Genomic DNA, 19,190 nt, shown 5'->3' with positions numbered 1-19,190 from the left:
TTTATCTTTATATTTTGATTTTAGTTAAAATGTTTTCAGTGTCACATTGTAAAAAGTGTAACAAGCAATTGATTTTCATGAAGAGTTGAAACTATTTACATATAGAGATCTAAGAATTTTGAGTCACAGGCAGGATTAATTTGAAAATCACCAAAGTTTTGAAGAAGACTTTCACATATCTAGTTTATGCTACTTTTCACAATTCAATATAGTCAAAAATTCTTTTAAATATGTAAAGAAAGTTGACAAACAAGATAGAAAAAACATACTTTGATGTCAGGCCCATTCCCACATTCTAAGGAGTTATAAATGAATGAATCTAAATTTTGCTCTCTTTAGCAAATATTTCAAAAAGTAGGGCATCTATAAAATTTTTATCATGTGATTGAAAGTGTGAGTCTCAACAAGACTAATTAACAATCAGCTAAAGCAATTTCCATTTTATCGCGTTGTAAAGAATTTTCTGTGGTTGATTACAATCTAATTCAAATTAAGTTTATAAGTATTATAACTTTAAAAAGATGATTTAAAAAATTACCAATTCAAACATGCTGTTCCTTTTCTGAAGTAATTTTTATGTTTTTTAAGTTATTTGGAAAGCTTTTCTAAATAATTTTGTGTTGAAGTGCTGCATGTTATAATTTGGGTTTAATATGGTAACTTATTAATATATAGGACAAGAAAACCAAATTCAGAATAAATTGAACATGTAACCTTTAGTCTTGAAAAGATCCAATAGTACTCTAATCTGGTTTCATTTTTTGGAACTTATTTTTGTTCAGATTAGGAACATAGGCCAACTTGTGGCTTTACTACAAGATGTCTATAGGAATTCTGTGAAACATCTTTCACCAATGGATATAACTACATACATAGAAATATTAGCAGAATCATCACCATTCCTTGGTTACATGAATAGCACTATCTCAGACAAGGGCGGCCTTTCTAATTCAACTCTTGCTGTAAGTATGCTGAACTTTAACTCAATATTATTGAGCTTCAAAATTCCCCTTACATCTATGATTAATGAAAAATTCCAACATTTTTAAAAGATACACATTTTTCAACAGGAATTTGTGAAAACTGTGAATAATTTTGTTCAAAAGGATACATTTATAGTCTGGGACAAGTTACCTGCGACTCATAGAATAACTCATCTTACAAAGCTGATGCATGCTGTCGAACAAGCTACCTTACAGATTTCTCAAAACTTCCAAAAGACCACTCAGTTTGATACTAATTCAAGTGATGTAGGTAAGAAGCCAAGGTCAACTTCAAAGCAATGGTATTTTCCAAGCAAGCCATTCTCAAAAGGAAGGAGAATATTTAAAACTAGAGGTCCAGTGCACGAATTCATGCATGGGTGGGGTCCTCGGCCTGGCCGGTGATCAGGGCCATTTGGGGCCATCTCACCCAGTCCCGATTGGGGCTGATAGGGGTTGGCCAGCCAGGGAGGGACCTCGGGAGGTTGGCTGGTTGGCCCCAATAGGGGCCCATGGGGGTCAGGGGCCACCGGCTGGGAAAGGACCACAAGAGGGCTCCAGGGCTTATCTGGCCCTTTCACCCAGTCCTGATCCACTGGACCCCAGCAGCAAGCTAACCTACCAATTTGAGCATCAGCCCCCTGGTGGTCAGTGTGCGTCATAGTGATTGGTTGAGTGGTTGACCGAACCGTCAACCAATTGGTCAGACACTTAGCATATTATACTTTTATTATATAGAATACTGTTGATTAAATAGGCATTTTTTTCATATCAATGTAGAAAGAAATAGTGATGCATAGTACAAGAGTGACATGAATAAAGGATCACTAAAAAGGGATGAATACATGAGCACTTCCTTATTCCTACAATCTCCACCTTTTCCTATTCCTGAACTGCTGAGCATTTAAATGCACAAAGCATATTACTCCCTTGCCATTCTGAGTTAGTCATCTCATAACTTGTTAGGATCTACCTTGACCAATGATAGTAACAGAGAGATTCTCTGGATATAGTATTTTTAAATTTCTTTTTAGAAATCTTTGTCTTTTGATAACTTAAAGCAATTAATATAGTATATTAGAATGTTTCCTGCTTCATGCAGTATTATACTTAAAACATTAGGAATCTTGGATCAAATTGAAGATGCTGATTATGTAGTTCAGAGGAAACAGAGTACATCTCTACCATATATTGTGGGTGACATCCTGCTGTGCAACAGTAGATATGCAACAGAAATCATTATCTCATCAGGGTTCATCATTTACTCAAAATTAAAGTAGCAAGCATTGTGACTAATATATAGGAGCAAACATTTCTATGATGATCCTGCATGGAAAAGGTGAAAATACACCAGTTAAAAAAAGTACCCTACAGGAATTTAATTAGATCCTCTCCATATTGTATATTATAATACCATCCTCTAGGACATTATAATTCTTATTCTTTGCTTTGGTAATTATGATATATAGCCTCCCTGTGTTCATACATGTTTTATCTTTTATTTTTTATTTAATAAAAGTATATATAAACTATGAGCATTATAGTAAATTAAAAAAATAACCTTGAATCAGATAAATTATAATGTTCAAACATGTTCAAAACAGGTTCATTCTATCTGTCATAAATAAGAAGTTGAAATAACAATAGCTGAAATTGTCTATTAACTAAATAAATATTGATTAAACTAATTTTAGGAAATTTATGATTTTCATGCTTTTGTTTCAGCTCTCAAAGCTTTCTTTTTTGATTCACATCACATGAAACATATTCATCCCAATATGAATGTGGATGGAGATTACATAAAGATATTTCCAAAGAGAAAAGCTGCAGATGATACAGACGGTAAGACTTTGACAATCATATACACAATGTCAGTGATTTGCAATAAATACTTATCAAGGATTTGATTATATCACGTGTACATATAATATGTATGGTTTTCTATAAGCATTTGATGTTTAAAAACAGAATTTCCATATTTTTACTTGAGATTTTCATTTGGATAGAAATACCTGGGAAGAATTTTAGCTGACAATATCTACACCCTTCTTGTCTTACCTCCAACTTCTGTAACTGTCTGATATTGAGATGCTAATGAAAATATTTTAAAAATGTGGTTTTATTACTTGGTTTGCAGCAGTCTATAAATGTTATGATTTGCATACAGTTTTTAATTTTTCTTCAGTAATGCTTCATATTTCTCATTGTGAGACTCAATTTGTGATTGTGTAAGGAAGGCAAATAATGTTCAAAAAGACAGAAAGTTATTTAAACTTGGACTTTTTTTCCACTTATCATTGCTTAGTCTTCAACTGAACTAAAGGCACTATTTCTTAAGGAATGGAATCACAGAATGCTAGACTAGAAGGTAACAGTAATTATCTAAACTAAATCCTTAATTCCCACTATAGTTAATAAATTTGTCTCTAACCATATCAACGGATAGTACAGAACCAGCAGTAGAATGGAGGGAGTTGAATAATTCAGTCATGGCCAGCTTTTCCTTGCCCCCTAACCACAGACAATCTATCAGCTGCTATTTTAATTTAACCATTTATCTGCTCTCTAAGTGCAATGCACTTAGAAAAAAAAATGTCTGCCAATAGCAGAACTGTTGTGGTTGTTCTTCAAAATATATTACCTAGGGAAAACATGAACTATATTTTCTCAAGAATCTATGGGTGGTCATAAATACATATGAAAAATATATACAATAACACATTTGTTCTCTGTTATAACCATCCTACATAATAAAAGGGTAATATGCAAATTGAACCTAACAGCAGAACAACCAGTCGCAATGATGTGCACTGACCACCAGGGAGCAGATGCTCAATGCAGGAGCTGCCCCCTGGTGGTCAGTGGGCTCCCACAGGGAGAGCTCTGCTCAGCCACAAGCCAGGCTGATTGCTGCATGCAGCAGTGGTCGCGGGAGCCTCTCCCACCTCTCCCGCCACCTCGGCAGCGCTAAGGATGTCCAACTGATGGCTTAGACCCACTCCCTGCGGGCGTAAGAGTCAGTCAGACATCCTAGGAGGGCTCCCAGGCTGCCAGAGGGATGTCTGACTGCCAGTTTAGGCCCACTTCCTTGGGGAATGGGCCTAAGCTGGCAGGTGAACATACCCTGAGGGTTCCCAGACTGAAGGGAGAGCACAGGCCGGGCTGAGGGACACTCCTCCCTACCCCCCTGCCCCCAGAGTGCATGAATCTTGTGCACTGAGCCTCTAGTAGGTTATAAAAATACATCTTATATTTTATATTTTTGGTGCTACATTGGATTTTGGACCATGTCCTACTACAACTACTCACTGTTGCATGAACTGGTTTATTAACTGGTATAGATCAAGTTGACCTAAAAGGTTTTCAAGTCCCACTTCCGGCCCTAGTCTATCCATCAAAAAACCTGGATTAGTTGCCATCTCTTTGAGTTATTATAATTTCAGTAGCCCAATCATGTTTTACTAACATTATTTCTTTTTTGATATACTTTTTCTAGGCTAGCAGTTCAAGAAAATATGTAATGTGTCTGAATTTCAGCAAGGTTATCAATGTCTCTTATGATACTATTAGGTTAATATAAAAAATATCAATAGCAATATACTTGGGCAGCTTCAAGGTCACATAACCATATCCAAAGAGTATTATTTAATAGTACTAGAGGCCCGGTGCACGAAATTTGTGCACTGAGATGGTGGGGGGTGTCCCTCAGCCCAGCCTGCACCCTCTCCAATCTGGGACCCCTCGGACATCCCTCTTCCAATCCGGGACTGCTGGATCCCAACCACTTGCCTGCCTGCCTGCCTGATTACCCCTAACCACTTCTGCCTGCCGGCCTGATCACCCCCTAACTGCTCCCCTGCCAGCCTGATCGACATCTAACTGCTCCCTTGCAGGCCCGATTGACCCCAATTGCCCTCCCCTGCAGGCCCAGTCACCCCTAACTGCCCTCCCCTGAAGGCCTGATCACCCCTAACTGCCCTCCCCTGCAGGCCCGATCACCCCTAACTGTCCTCCCCTGCAGGCCTGGTCACCCCCTACTACCCTCCCCTGCTGGCCATCTTGTGCCCACATGGGGGCAGCCAATTTGTGTGAGGGCATGATGGTCAATTTGCGTATTACCTCTTTATGAAATAGGATGATATTGTGATGTGGAGAATTCAAGCTTTGTATAATATCCTTTTTTTCATGATTTATCAACATTTATATTTATAATTTTGATTATGCTTTGTAAATTATTTGCCAGTGTCACAAATTTGAAGGAGCTAATGAATATGGTAGAGTTTTTTCTATGGGAAGTTGTACAAATATCTAACATAAACATATAATGTCTCTAGTTAATAAGTATAATAGTAATCATCTTATATAATAAAGAGGTAATATACAAATTGACCATCACGCCCTCGCACAAGATGGCCACACCCATGTGGTCAAATATGGCCGCCCCCATGTGGTCACAAGGTGGCCACCAAAAGATGGCTGCAGGGGAGGGCAGTTGTGAGCTATCAGGCCTGCAGGTGAGGGCACTTGGGGGCAACCAGGCTGGCAGGGGAGGGCAGTTTGGGGTGACTGGGCCAGCAGGGGAGGACAGTTGGGGGCAACCAGGCCTGCAGGGGAGGGCAGTTGGGGGCGATCGGGCCAGCAGAGGAGCAGTTAGGTGTCGATCAGGTTTGGCAGGGGAGTGGTTAGGAGGTGATCAGGCTGACAGGCAGAAGTGATTAGGGGAAATCAGGCAGGCAGTCAGGCAGGCAAGTGGTTGGGAGCCAGCAGTCCCGGACTGTGAGAGGGATGTCTGACTGCCGGTTTAGGCCCGATCCCACAGGAATCGGGCCTAAATCGGCAGTCGGACATCCCCCGAGGGGGTCCCAGATTGGAGAGGTGCAGGCTGGGCTGAGGGACACCCCCCCCAAGTGCATAAATTTTGTGCACTAGGCCTCTAGTAATAATATAGTATCTTAAACTTTACAGAAGACTCTCACATGTATTACTTCACTTGATCTCCACCTTATCTTAATAAATAGCTAGTATATTACTGCAATCATTTTAAGAGGAGAAAGCTAAAGTTCTAAGCCCGTGGTTGGCAAACTGTGGCTCGCGAGCCACATGCATCTCTTTGGCCCCTTGAGTGTGGCTCTTCCTAAACCTTAGGAGTACCCTAATTAAGTTAATAACAGTGTACCTATCTATATAGTTTAAGTTTAAAAAATGTGGCTCTCAAAAGAAATTTCAATCGTTGTACTGTTGATATTTGGCTCTGTTGACTAATGAGTTTGCCGACCACTGTTCTAAGCAGTTAGTTACTTTATCAAGTAGCAGCAGTGACTGAAAGTGGAATTTCCGATTCTAAGAGTAAAGTCTGACTATAAAGTCCTATATGTATCTTTTATATTTCTGTAGAACAAATAGAGACATAATATGATCTGAGTTGAAACAAAAAGTTTGAAATATACTAGATCTAGATGTTGAGTTGTTCATACATTTAAAATCAGTGATAATAAACTGCTACAAAAACCCAGGCAATTTGAGCTCCATTAATAGAGGTGTAGTGTCTAGGCTAAGGGGAATATAGTCACATGATAGTCTGTACTGATCAGGTTACATGTCTAGTATTGGGTTATGTGTTGATGCACTGTATTTGAGGGGCATTATAGGGTGCTGGTCAATGACTACTTTGAAGAACAATAAATGTCCAATACTAAGACTGCATATCTATATGTCATCAATATTAAATAGAAAAAAATTTTTAGTAAGCATGAAGTTGACCTCTTACAGCTCTTTCAATTATAAACTTTCTTAATGCTATACATCTTTGATAATTCTCTCCCAATCACTTTCTAACTCACATATTTACACAGCAAAGTAATAACTCAAACATTTATCTTTTGGGTGAATATCCTTCACACTTTGGTTCTTAGGACTGGGATGTAAATTTACTTACGACTATTTTTCTCTTAAATATAGTTTGTGCAAAAGAGATGTTATAGTCTGTAATCAGTTTCAGAGACACAGAGGTGAGAGATATGTATTAATATGGTTTGGTGATGCCAGCATGAACTTATAATGACTCAGATTTCAGTATCTGGGTGTTTTTTGTATGACTCCCAGGGTAAAAAAAAAAATGTTCCAATTATGTTTATTTTAACAGCTTAAAAATGTTTTTGTTTTATAAATATTTCACCAAGTACACTCATTTGATTTATAGGCAATGTTGCAGTTGCATTTTTATATTATAAGAGTATTGGTCCCTTGTTTTCATCGTCTGACAACTTCTTATTGGAACCTCAAAGTGATGATCGTTCTGAAGAGGAGAAAAGAGTCATCTCTTCAATAATTTCTGTCTCAATTAGCTCAAACCCACCCACATTGTATGAACTTGAAAAAATAACATTTACATTAAGACATATAAAGGTAAGTTGTGACTGGTGAATATTGATTGTGATTGTGAAACATTCAAATAAGTGGATATCTGTACTGTGTCACTTTAATTATATGTAAGTTCTTGAGTATAAAAATTCAAAATTAAAAGTGTAAAGTGGTTACAACTAATTTTCTATATATTTTTATACTTCCAATGTCCTTTAAACTGCCTAATAAAAACCCAAAAAACTAACATATTTGATTCTCCAAATTTAAGCTATATTTTAGTTTTAGTTTTAAGGACATATATCATTCATTATGGAAGTCTCTGTACCTTTAAGGAATGAATTATAAAAATGTATCAGTGTCAAAGAGATAAATATTACTTTTTTAATGAAGGCAATGTTTGGTTAGTAATTATCATTTAAAATAATGTTTGTGCAGATTTGGTACTGATTAGAACAAAATCACAACGAAGTTTATAATATTTCAGAAAGAAATTAGCTGAGACCATTTTACTCTGTTATTGTTATTCTAAATCTTTTTTTCAAATTCATATGTAATTGAAACAATACAATAAAAAAAATCATTAGAAATAATCAAGTACTTAGTTTTTTTACATACCTAAAAATGAATGGGGAAACACAAAGTCATAGATTGCTGCCTTTTTACAGTTTCTTCGGCTCTCAGTCGAATTTCAGCCCTGGAACAAGATTAAAGGACCACTAATGCTCCATTTGGAGAACCTTGAAGTTGGCCAATTACATTGACATGTTTATGGGAGAGGGAAAGGACTGAAAGAACATATATGCTTGCCCACAATACAAATGTGTCACTATAAATAAAGACATCTAATGTGGAGAGAAACTAAGTGTAGGAAAGTGGAAGAAAAGAGCTCACACCTAAACATCGGTAGGCATTATGTTGAGGGAGATAGAAGGTGTGAAATGCTGTATGAACAGAAACTAAACAGATATTTTGATATGCTAAATGCAAACGACCCTTTTGACACCAGAAACTAAACACTGTTCTTTTACATAGCCTGACGGTGTTTCTACAGTTTTGTTGGAGGAATGTTTTGGCAGGTGAAAAGATGCCCGGGTCAACCTACTTCAATCTCTTTGACACCGCAACAGAACAAATCACACATTTCAACAAAAAATCTTCATTATAATTAATGGAAAAATTTTATTGTTCTAATCTGCCACTCTTATCAAAATTTCTTTTTCACTCAAAGTAATTATCATAATGAAATTTCATCACTTTTCTCTGACAACACACCTACTTATGCATGGTTCCTTGTCTCTAATAATAAAACTTTGATCCTATTTTTTTTTTCTGAGAAAGTACAAGTTATACATAACACCTTTAGTTTCCTGATTCCCTGAAAATTTACTCGCAACTTTACCAATGAGTATATACTTCTCCATTGCCCCAGAGGAATATTAGTAATAGTTGTCATAAAAATATTATCCTTATTCTAAGTTACTTTTTAAATAACTCAGTTGATTCTTACAATAGTCCTGTGAGATATGTACTATTATCTCCATCTTGTGAATAAGAAACGAAACTCTGAGAAATTAAATAACTTGCCTGTGGTCACTCAATAACCATCTTGTAGAAATAAGTTTTATACCCATAGTCCTCCTCCATAATCCATGTTTTCAGCAGTTGTAATACTCTTCTGCCCAGTGCTGTTCTCTGAAACCCTCCCCTACCGGCCTCTCAAGAAATTATATTTCATTCATGATTTATTCTTCTCTAGATATCTCCACATTGGTGCCAGTGTCTCCACTAACAAATAAGCTCAAGTTTCTGGCTTCCTACCCAAAAGGGACCACACTCTCAGTGTCTCTGTATCTCCTTCATCCAAGCTCAGTAACACCTCTTATTTTAAGTTTCTAAAATAGGTATTATCAATTGACTTTGATCTGTGGAAAATTTGGATTTTGTTTTCCTGCACACAACTTCCCCTGTGATACACATACTCCCACAACTATCCATACTCCCATGCTTAGATCAAATTGTAGGTCAAATCACTTTTTAATGTGCATATTTTCATAATTTAGTGTGTATTGTTCACAATCGAATCATGAGCATGAAACATCTTTCAAGAGTTAGTACATTCCTCTAATTTAGCTGGCTTAGATTTCTATTTAACCACTACTAAGTTGTACCCAAACTTTCTGACAATACTCTATATCTCCTCGCAAAATGTTTAAATACGTAAGATTACCTACCAGCTAATTTGATATCCTAGAGGCATCCTCCCTCAGCCTCTGTAAACTTGATCTTATCTGGACAGTTTGCTCTTTGGCCTGGACATGGCTTTCACCATCATCCTGAACATGCAACTCACCTGTCTCCTTGATCAGATTCAATGTTTCCCTGGGCCAGTGTTCCCTCTTCCTTAGTTTATTTACACATATAATGAATATTCTTCAGTGGCTCTTGAGAAAAGAATATTGAGGTATATTATCATTACACTTTGATAAATTCCATGACAGAGTTATAAATTGTAAACAATTTTTTTTTCCAGATTTTTCTAGACCTTTCTCAGTTGTCTTCTAGCTCTTAAAGTTAACCTGGAGAAGTTGATTACAATTCATAATGTCTCTTTTTCAGACCACAGTCTTTTGTGTATGATCACTTTTTTTTTCTATCTATAAAGTTTTGAGATCTTATTTTTATTCTGAGAGTTCTGATCTAAGATGAACCTTGGTGTAAGACTTTCTCCATGAATTGCATTAGGCCTAAATGAGCCTGTGTAGTCAGTTCTATGGAACTTTCTAGTATTACATCTTTGGTAATTTCTTCCTTTCCAGTGTCTCTGTTCTCTTCTCCAGCTGCTCCTATTATTGGATTCTTAGACTTCCTAAGCAAGCCTCTAAGGCAGTCGTTCTCAACCTTCTGGCCCTTTAAATACAGCTCCTCATGTTGTGACCCAACCATAAAATTATTTTCGTTGCTACTTCATAACTGTAATGTTGCTACTGTTATGAATCGTAATGTAAATATCTGATATGCAGGATGGTCTTAGGCGACCCCTGTGAAAGGGTCGTTTGACCGGCAAAGGGGTCTCGACCCACAGGTTGAGAACCACTGCACGAAGGTGTTTGTTTGTTTTTAAATTTTATTTTCCTTTTTTTTCTGCTAATATTTTTTATTTCAATGTTATTTCACTAAAAACATTATTGCTGTTACCCTGATTTCACTTACTGGGTTAAATATCTCTCTCTCAGCTACTATTTCTATTTTTTAAAACAACGTTTTCTGCTCCCTATCTTGTGTTGCTCCTGATTTCCCTTGTTTGGCTTGTTTGCCTTTGTGTCCTTCCTTTCATGCTAGAGCTCGTCCTCAGAGGTGTGGTGCTTCATGACTAGCCACTGGGATCTGGTACAGGCATTGAGAGATTGAAGAGCACATGCTGAGGTGGCTGAGGCAGTGGTGTGCTTCAGGAGAGAGTTATCAGGCACGTTTCTACCTTTCCTGAACGTCACTACCTAATAGTCATTTCTCTTGGGTCTGTGAGTTTCACAAAAGGACTCCTTTCAGTCTCATGCCTATGGACAGAAGCTTCTGCAAGAATTAGGAGAAGGAAGAGAACATGGTGAGCGAAGGTGGGAGGTCAGTGTGTAGACAGTCTCTTAACCCATTTTTAAGTGACGCTCACCCTCAGCTGACTCTGGCTTCCCAGTTTTAGAGTCCCTCTATTTTTTTCTGGCTTATCTGTTTTCCAACAAGCATGGAGTTGATCATTTTCCTATATGTTTGGGGATGGGGGGACTGGATATGAAGTCAATTTTCTTCACATAGCTTGACCTCTTTGAAGAAATGTTTTGTCATGTCCTTAATTTTAGCTCAGTTACTGTCTCTTCAGACTCAGTCCACTTAAATCGTCCTTTTCACCAGGGCTGAAGCTGTTGATCTAAGTGTTGGGTTTAGCTTATATCTCATTAAAGCAATGGTATGATTTTGTGAAAAATCATCTGAGTTTCTATCATTCTGAGGGTAGATGCTTTATCTTTTTAACTAAGAATTTCTGGCTTTGCAACAAAAGCCTATCATCTATTTGATACTCAACTGATATTTTCCTTAATATATAGTTGTCTTAGGTTTGATTCTGTCTTATTCCACTTCCTAATGATTAGTCTTGAATATATTTTTTGATACCTCTTGGCCTCTTAACACAATACTTACCTCACAAGGCTCTTTTAAGGGTAAAATTAAATAAAGTACGTGAGAAAGCACCTAGTTAAAATGCAAACTGTTATATAATTATAAGTAGTTTTATTTCTACAAGATACAAGATTAAGGTATTCACCATTCTATTAATAAATAATTGTTAAAACTTATAGTTCATTAGATATTGTGTTATGATTTTTAATATAAATATGTGATAAAGAGAACTACTATTTATTGAACAGCCATCTGATAGTCTATGTGATCAGCCCCTGTCTATCTCTGTTCTTGTCTTCACTCCTTTTTTTTTTATCCTCACCTGAGAATATGCTTATTTTTAGAGAGAGAGGAAGGGAGAGAGAGAGAAAAAAAAAACACACACACACACATTGATACGAGAAACATTGATCAGTTGTCTCTCATAGCGCCCCAACTGAGGATCGAACCCACAACCTAGGTATGTGCTTTGAATGGGAATCAAATCCACAACCTTCTGGTGTACCAGACAATGCTCCAACCAACTGAGCCACCCAGGCAGGGCTTCATTACAATTTATCTCATTCATTGTGCACTAACTACACTGGTTTCTACATGCTTCTGGGAGATCCCTGTTCAGTCTCACTTCATAGCTTTCCCATTTTCCATTCCAAGTCTCTGGGACCTTCTGTTCTCCAGTCTCCAGAGCTCATGCTCTCACTACATTAAGGTATTCACTTAGATATAATCTCCTGGGGAAGGCCTCCTCACATGAAACTCCATACTACTTTCTATCTCCTTTCCCTGGGTTATTTTTCTTGTTTAATAATTTCTCATCTCCTCATGAGAATGTAAGGTCAACAATACAAATACTTTTTCTGTTTGTTCAGTGTTGTATTTTCAGAACCCAGGTCAACAATTAATATCTATTGTATAAATATCATATAATTATGAGTGTCATGCACTCTTCAAAATGATACATACATGATCTAATTTGATAATAAATCATTTTCACATCAATTTTGTGACCCAGGGTTGATAAAATATGACATTGTTGCAATGTTAACTTCAATTTTTCCATATAAAAGCATCCTTCATTCATTAGCATTGATTTATGCTTCAGTTTTTAGACATGGTTTTAATTATATTGATATGCAAATGGTATTTTAAATATTACAAAGTGATGCCATATGTGTAACTTTTTCTCTTTTTTCCATCAGTAAAATGTCTCTTTTTCAGATCACAGATAAGTATAGGAGTCAATGTGCATTTTGGAACTACTCCCCTGACACCATGAATGGCAGCTGGTCCTTAGAGGGCTGTGAGCTAACGTACTCCAATGAGACCCACACTTCTTGCAGCTGTAATCATCTGACACATTTTGCCATTTTGATGTCTTCTGGCACTTCCATTGTAAAGCAACTTTCTACTTCATATTTATAAATCACCATGTGTTCTTTTTGTGTCATTTAAGAGAATGATTACTTTTTATATATTTTCTTTGGGTATAAATAGCATATTTCATTAATGGATGAAACTCCAACATTATCTTTTTATAGTCTTTGTTTCTGTTTTTCTTACCTGCCTTCTATGACATATCTAGACTAAATTTTAGCTTATTTTTAGTCTAGGACTTATCTAGTCTGTAAATATGTAGTAGATTGTTAAATATTGATGCATTGACTCTTTGTTTTCAATGGTCCCTTTAAAGGCCACTTATACATGTTAATGTATACTGGACTTTAAGGATTTTTGGCTTTGTATACAAAGTTTATTCTTACAATAAAATGTAGTTAAAATATTTGATACCTGGTCAATAAGAATTAGCATATTCATAACTAATATCATGTTTTAATAGAATCCCACAAGATTTTTAAACATGAAAAATCTCTCTAAGGTGAATAGCTTTAGAATGTGCATGTTATATCAGTAATATCTTGGATTTATATTACATAATATTTTATATATTGGTTTGATAATCTTAATTAGATTATAGGTTCATTTTCACATAAACATATACAAGTAAATCTTCCTAAGCATAATGTCAGTCATAAAGATGCTTTCTTTTTCTGAATGTTAAGTAAGCAAAGAAACTTCTATTCTGTATATAAAATATTAATATTCATCTAGTTGTAATAAAACCAACTTTCTCATTTCAAAATCTCTCAACTATACTTGACACTATATGTTCAGCATTTCTAATACCTTTGTTAATGTGTTTTAGATGAATGGCTGCATAGCAATAAGAATTGGTCTTACCACTGATAAATCTGTTTTAATTAACCATGTTCACATTACAATAATGAATTACCATTCTAATATCATGAAACTGATGATGATAACAGTACTAAACCATATACTAAAATATACTATGCCTAGAAAAAAAATCACTAATTATAGAACTATTAAAGTGCCTCATGATTTACATCACATTCCTCTGAATATTGAGCATTTTCAAGTCATCTAAATGCACATTTGTATTTTTACAGTTTATGGACATTTTGATTAATGTTTCACCAAAAATGAAAGTTCATTATATGGTGTAGTTCCTTTGACAAGTTACTGAGTTATTCTCTTAACAGCTTTATTATTATTTTCCCTTAGGGTATCAAAGATTATAATATTCTTACAAGGATCACTCAACTAGGAATAATTATTTCTTTGATTTGCCTGTCCATATGCATTTTTACCTTCTGGTTCTTTAGTGAAATTCAAAGCACCAGGACAACAATTCACAAAAATCTCTGTTGTAACCTATTCCTTGCTGAACTTGTTTTTCTGGTTGGGATCAATACAAATTCTAATAAGGTATGTAAATCTCCTTTACTCTCTATTTTTATTTTCTAAATGTGTAGGTCCCTATGTCTATATGTCATAGAAACATGAATTATAATTAAGGGTTTAATGGGCAAACACAATATATACTTTGTTTGTAAGTCTTTTCTAAGTTTAATAATGCTAACATATCTAAGCATCCTGCCTATCCATTTCATTAACTAAAATGTCCTTCATTATGAGGAACTATTGGCACAAATGAAAACTTTGCCACAAAATAAAGAAATAGACTTTTTGTTTTGTTTTGATTTTACATGGGCATTAAACAAAGGCAGGAGGAGAAAAATGGAAATAAAGTTTCTCTTAACACAGGGACTGAACATAAAAGCAGCAATGGTTCATAGGTTGAAATATGATAAATCGGATCTACCTAGTTACTACACTTTATTTAAACTACCCACTACCCATTTTCACCATTATTGACCAAGGGCCTTATAAAATAGTTTTCCGTATTATGTCTAGTTGGGTCCTCCTTGAGACAGACACTAAAATATAATTAAACATGTAATGCTTTTATTAGATGAAATGACTATGAGAGAAAATCAGAAGAAAGATACTTGGAGAGCCGTCAGACTACGATGCAGGTCTGATCCTGAGTGAAGGAGAGAGGAAAGCAAGTGGGGTGGGTGGAAGCATCTAAACCAGCAGTGCAGTTGTTGTTGTTGTTGTTGTTGCTGTTGCTGTTGCTGTTGCTGTTGTTGTTCTTCCTCTTCTTCCTCTTCTTCTTCTTCTTCTCCTTCTCCTTCTCCTTCTCCTTCTCCTTCTCCTTCTCCTTCTCCTTCTCCTTCTCCTTTTCTCCCTCTCCCTCTCCCTCTCCCTCTCCCTCTCCCTCTCCCTCTCCCTCTCCCTTTCCCTCTCCCTCTCCTTCTCCTTCTCCTTCTCCTTCTCCTTCTCCTTCTCCTTCTCCTTCTTCTTCTTCTTAACTTATCTAGTAATTTAATGCTAGAAATGGATTTCAGTCTCCTTTTTTTAGTCGTGTCCCATATCAGCAGTGCATTCTAAAGAAAGTTTAGCATGGTTGTTCGGGACTCCTTTCAGAAGACCTTGAGCCAAAGTCACATGACAAAAAATCCTCTGTCTCTCAGAGTACAGGAACATCTTAAAAGCCTGCTGTTCCAGGTTATTGGCTGGCAGCAGCCCGGGGGAAATATAGGCACAGCAATGGTTTTTCTAGTGCAGCATCTGGAGCCCCAGGCCAGCTGCTCTTCCTGCAGGTGAAGCCTGGAGAAGTGCATTGTCATGGCCATGGGGCCTGCTGCTTTTTATAACTACTTTATATCTATCATTGAAGTTTGGCTTATAGAAATAACAAAAGAAGTAGCTACACACTTCTGTATTAATAGAACTAATACAATGGAGACTAGAGAAATGCATTGTCATGGCCATGGAGCCAGCTGCTCTTCCTGCAGGTGGAGCCTGGAGAAGTGCATTGTCATGCCTAGGAACATGAAATTGTCTCCAATTCTCCATTGTTTCTAAAAATCTTTCAAGTATTAAACTAACCATTGGCTGTCCAGGTTTTCTTCTGAAGCAGATGCGGCAAAGCATCTATTTTAAATAGTATACATTAGGCATGTCTGGTGTTTGTTTATTGTTTGTTTGTTTTGCAGTGGTAGTCAGGACACCTCTCAATTTTATTTATCTATTTTATATATTTATTCTTATAAAGTGTTTATTTTTCATTCTATTTCATCTAGCAAATTCTTGCCATTTTCAAGCCATATTTCAGATCCCATGCCCTCACTAAAGTGGTTCCCAAATTTTCATTGCCAGTGATCTCTCTGTTCCCAACCTTACATAGTACTCTCCAATGTATTTTAGTATTCAGTCTCATTTATGCTTGAATGATACTGTTTTAATTAATGCAATCTATATATATAAAAGCCTACACGACCAAATGACCAAACAACTGTTTGGCCAGTTGCTATGATGTGCTTTGACCACCAGGGGGCAGACGCTCAACGTAGGGGCTGCCCCCTGGTGGTCAGTGCGCTCCCACAGTGGGAGCGCCGCTGCGCTGACTGACGGGTGCCAGACACCAGGCTCATGGCTAGTGAGCGCAGCTGTGACAATGCGAGCCCCTCCTGCCTCCACAGCAGTGCTCTACCTGGCAGCGCAGTGGCAGGCGCAGAGGGGCCGGAATGAGTGGAAGCAGTGCGGCTCCTGGCCCAGGCTTGGGCTCCTTGCTGGCTGCCTGCTGGTTAGCGTACTACCACATCCCCCGAGCGGCCCCAGATTGCGACAAGGCACAGGCCAGGCAGAGGGACCCCACCGGTGCACGAATCTGTGCACCAGGCCTCAAATATGTATATAAGTATGTATTATGTTATCTCTCCTAAAATAGGTTGTATTAGTTCTATTAATACAGAAGTATGTAGCTATTTCTTTTGTTATTTCTAACAAAAGTAATTACTAATAAATAATATTTAACTGGAATCATCTCAAATTTACCTGGCAATCTTATAACTTAAAGTGATATTTCAATGGATATTTTGTAAAATATATCATCATTTGTTTTATAAATTCAATATTTGATACTTAATCAAGATATTATGCTTTGTTTAGCATAGTATTAGAAATAATTTTTATTCTTTGAGCCTGAATAAAATAGAGTGAAGGCATCCCCAAAACAGAAATTAACTTAAATCAAAATATATTCACTAAGACATCATGGTTTACATGTAAATTCACAATTTATCATTTTTCACATAATGTAAATGTATAACTAACTCTCTGGACAAGGACAGTAACTTAATTCTATCACAGGATCGGTGAATATTTTACATTGATGAAGCACAGTTCTTTCAAGTCAGCTGTAAGTGGTACATCTTAAAAAGCTGACACTTGCCAGGAATATTTTAATGTGATCAGGCATTATATAAAGTGGCATGATTTACAGAGAAAGTCATGATTTTGTGATACAGTAATGTTTAAGCAAACATTTCTTATGTGCCTTTTTTCTTTCTTTCTTTTTTTTTTTTTTTGGTTTCTAGCTCTTTTGTTCAATCATTGCTGGTCTGCTGCATTACTTCTTTTTAGCTGCCTTTGCATGGATGTGCATTGAAGGCATTCACCTCTATCTCATTGTTGTTGGAGTTATCTACAACAAGGGATTTCTGCACAAGAATTTTTATATCTTTGGCTATCTCAGCCCAGCTGTGGTGGTTGGATTTTCAGCATCATTAGGATATAGATATTATGGCACCACCAAAGTGTAAGTTAAGATGATCTTAAAGCATTTGAAATATAATTCTAAATATGCTTTGTATATCACTGAAATTTTTGTTTTTTTAAAGTACATACAAGCACATTCATAGATTTTTATCTACTATTTACTTTTCAGGTGTTGGCTTAGCACAGAAAACAACTTTATTTGGAGTTTTATAGGACCAGCATGTCTAATCATCCTTGTACGTATATTTAAAATTGTTGCTAGAGTTAAAACAAAAAAAGTGATAAAGAGGGCTTAAAATTTTCGGCCATTAGGCATTATTCTGAGGGGGGGAAAATGTATTTGAGCATTTTAAGTATATCACTTATTAACATTTAAATACATTGTATCCTTATGAGAAAAATTTATATGCATCTTAAATACAAATCTATTACAATCATTTACCCCTCCTGGGGGAGGGTATATTTCTGTATAAGATATAGAAAAAAAAAAACATTTCCCACTTATCAGTAGTATCTCAGCATACCTCAATACCTAGAATGTTCCAAACAGCTGATAATCTGGCATTTCACATGTGTTTGTTACTTTATATTTTATCGCTGATCAGTGAACTTTGAAGATTAGACTGTCATCTTTATAGTGCTATCATTCTGTGTACCCTGTTATCATGAAAGTGATTTTACACTAAATTGCGACATCTGAGGCAAGAACCCTCTATTTCTCATGAGCAGACAAGTCATACTGATAGTCCTATTTCAGCTAGAAAGAGGGCCGTTTAATTCTTATCAGAAGTGGTTTCAAACCTACAAATGTGGCAGGTGTTATATGTTCCATTCTAAATAAAAACATTTTTATATGTCTCAGGAGCATTTTTAAGGGCTGTAAGTTTTCAAAGCCATTCTGAATATAATAATCTGTCAATGAATCTGGGAGGTCAGGCAAGGCTCCAGGATGAAATGAATTATCGGAGGAGTTATGACCATATTTTGGACAACTTTGTCCTATATGTTTTGACCATAAGCTAACGAGCTAATTTTTGAAAAAATATTTTCCCTCTCACTATTTCCCGATATGATTTTTACTGTTATGAGGAAGCTGCTAAATGGAGAAGACTTGAAATACAAAGCATAGAATTTCCGTCAAGGTTTATTTTTTAATGATGGGGATGAAATAAAATGCAGTCAGACACTACATTTGTTTCATTGTCACATAAAATTGTTTATCATTTTTACAACAAATCCAGTAATATAAAAAGAAACCATTGACTAGATTTTAGCTAAAATTATTTCAGAGTTAGTGTATTATAGTGTCCCATTCACATATTTTCATATGTCATCCTGATATGAGTATTTTGTGTGAAGAAATGTTGTATGTATTCTAATTTTACCGAATCACTCTACAGAATGGACTATCTCTGACATTTTTTCATACAAGTGAAAGTTCTGTGGATCAGTGATTCTTGTAGTTTAGATGAAAAGTAGAAAGTTAGCCGAAACCGGTTTGGCTCGGTGGATAGAGCATCGGCCAGTGGACTGAAAGGTCCCAGGTTCGATTCCGGTCAAGGGCATGTACCTGGGTTGCGGGCACATCCTCACTAGGAGTTTCTAACTCTCTATCTCCCTTCCTCTCTGTAAAAAATCAATAAAATATATATTTTTTAAAAAAGTAGAAAGTTAGAAAGTATACTG

General features: G+C 36.3%; 1 protein-coding gene across 1 annotated transcript in view; it reads left to right on the top strand.

Moving 5' to 3' along the window:
- The window catches only part of ADGRL4 (adhesion G protein-coupled receptor L4), a 103,813-nt gene that overhangs the window by 57,221 nt on the left and 27,402 nt on the right, over nt 1–19,190 (top strand). Inside the window, exons 6-13 of the mRNA XM_070405457.1 lie at nt 783–962; nt 1,071–1,254; nt 2,709–2,825; nt 7,183–7,388; nt 12,735–12,908; nt 14,100–14,303; nt 17,324–17,544; nt 17,674–17,740. Coding sequence (XP_070261558.1) covers nt 783–962; nt 1,071–1,254; nt 2,709–2,825; nt 7,183–7,388; nt 12,735–12,908; nt 14,100–14,303; nt 17,324–17,544; nt 17,674–17,740 — 1,353 coding nt within the window. The remainder of the gene's footprint in view (nt 1–782; nt 963–1,070; nt 1,255–2,708; nt 2,826–7,182; nt 7,389–12,734; nt 12,909–14,099; nt 14,304–17,323; nt 17,545–17,673; nt 17,741–19,190) is intronic.

The sequence above is a fragment of the Myotis yumanensis genome, unplaced genomic scaffold (genome assembly GCF_028538775.1).
Source record: "Myotis yumanensis isolate MYYU_CA2020_CCGP unplaced genomic scaffold, mMyoYum1.0.hap1 SCAF_2, whole genome shotgun sequence".
Taxonomy (NCBI): Eukaryota; Metazoa; Chordata; class Mammalia; order Chiroptera; family Vespertilionidae; genus Myotis; species Myotis yumanensis.
The sequence above is the reverse complement of the archived record's forward strand: the minus strand, read 5'-3'. Positions and strand labels throughout refer to the sequence as shown.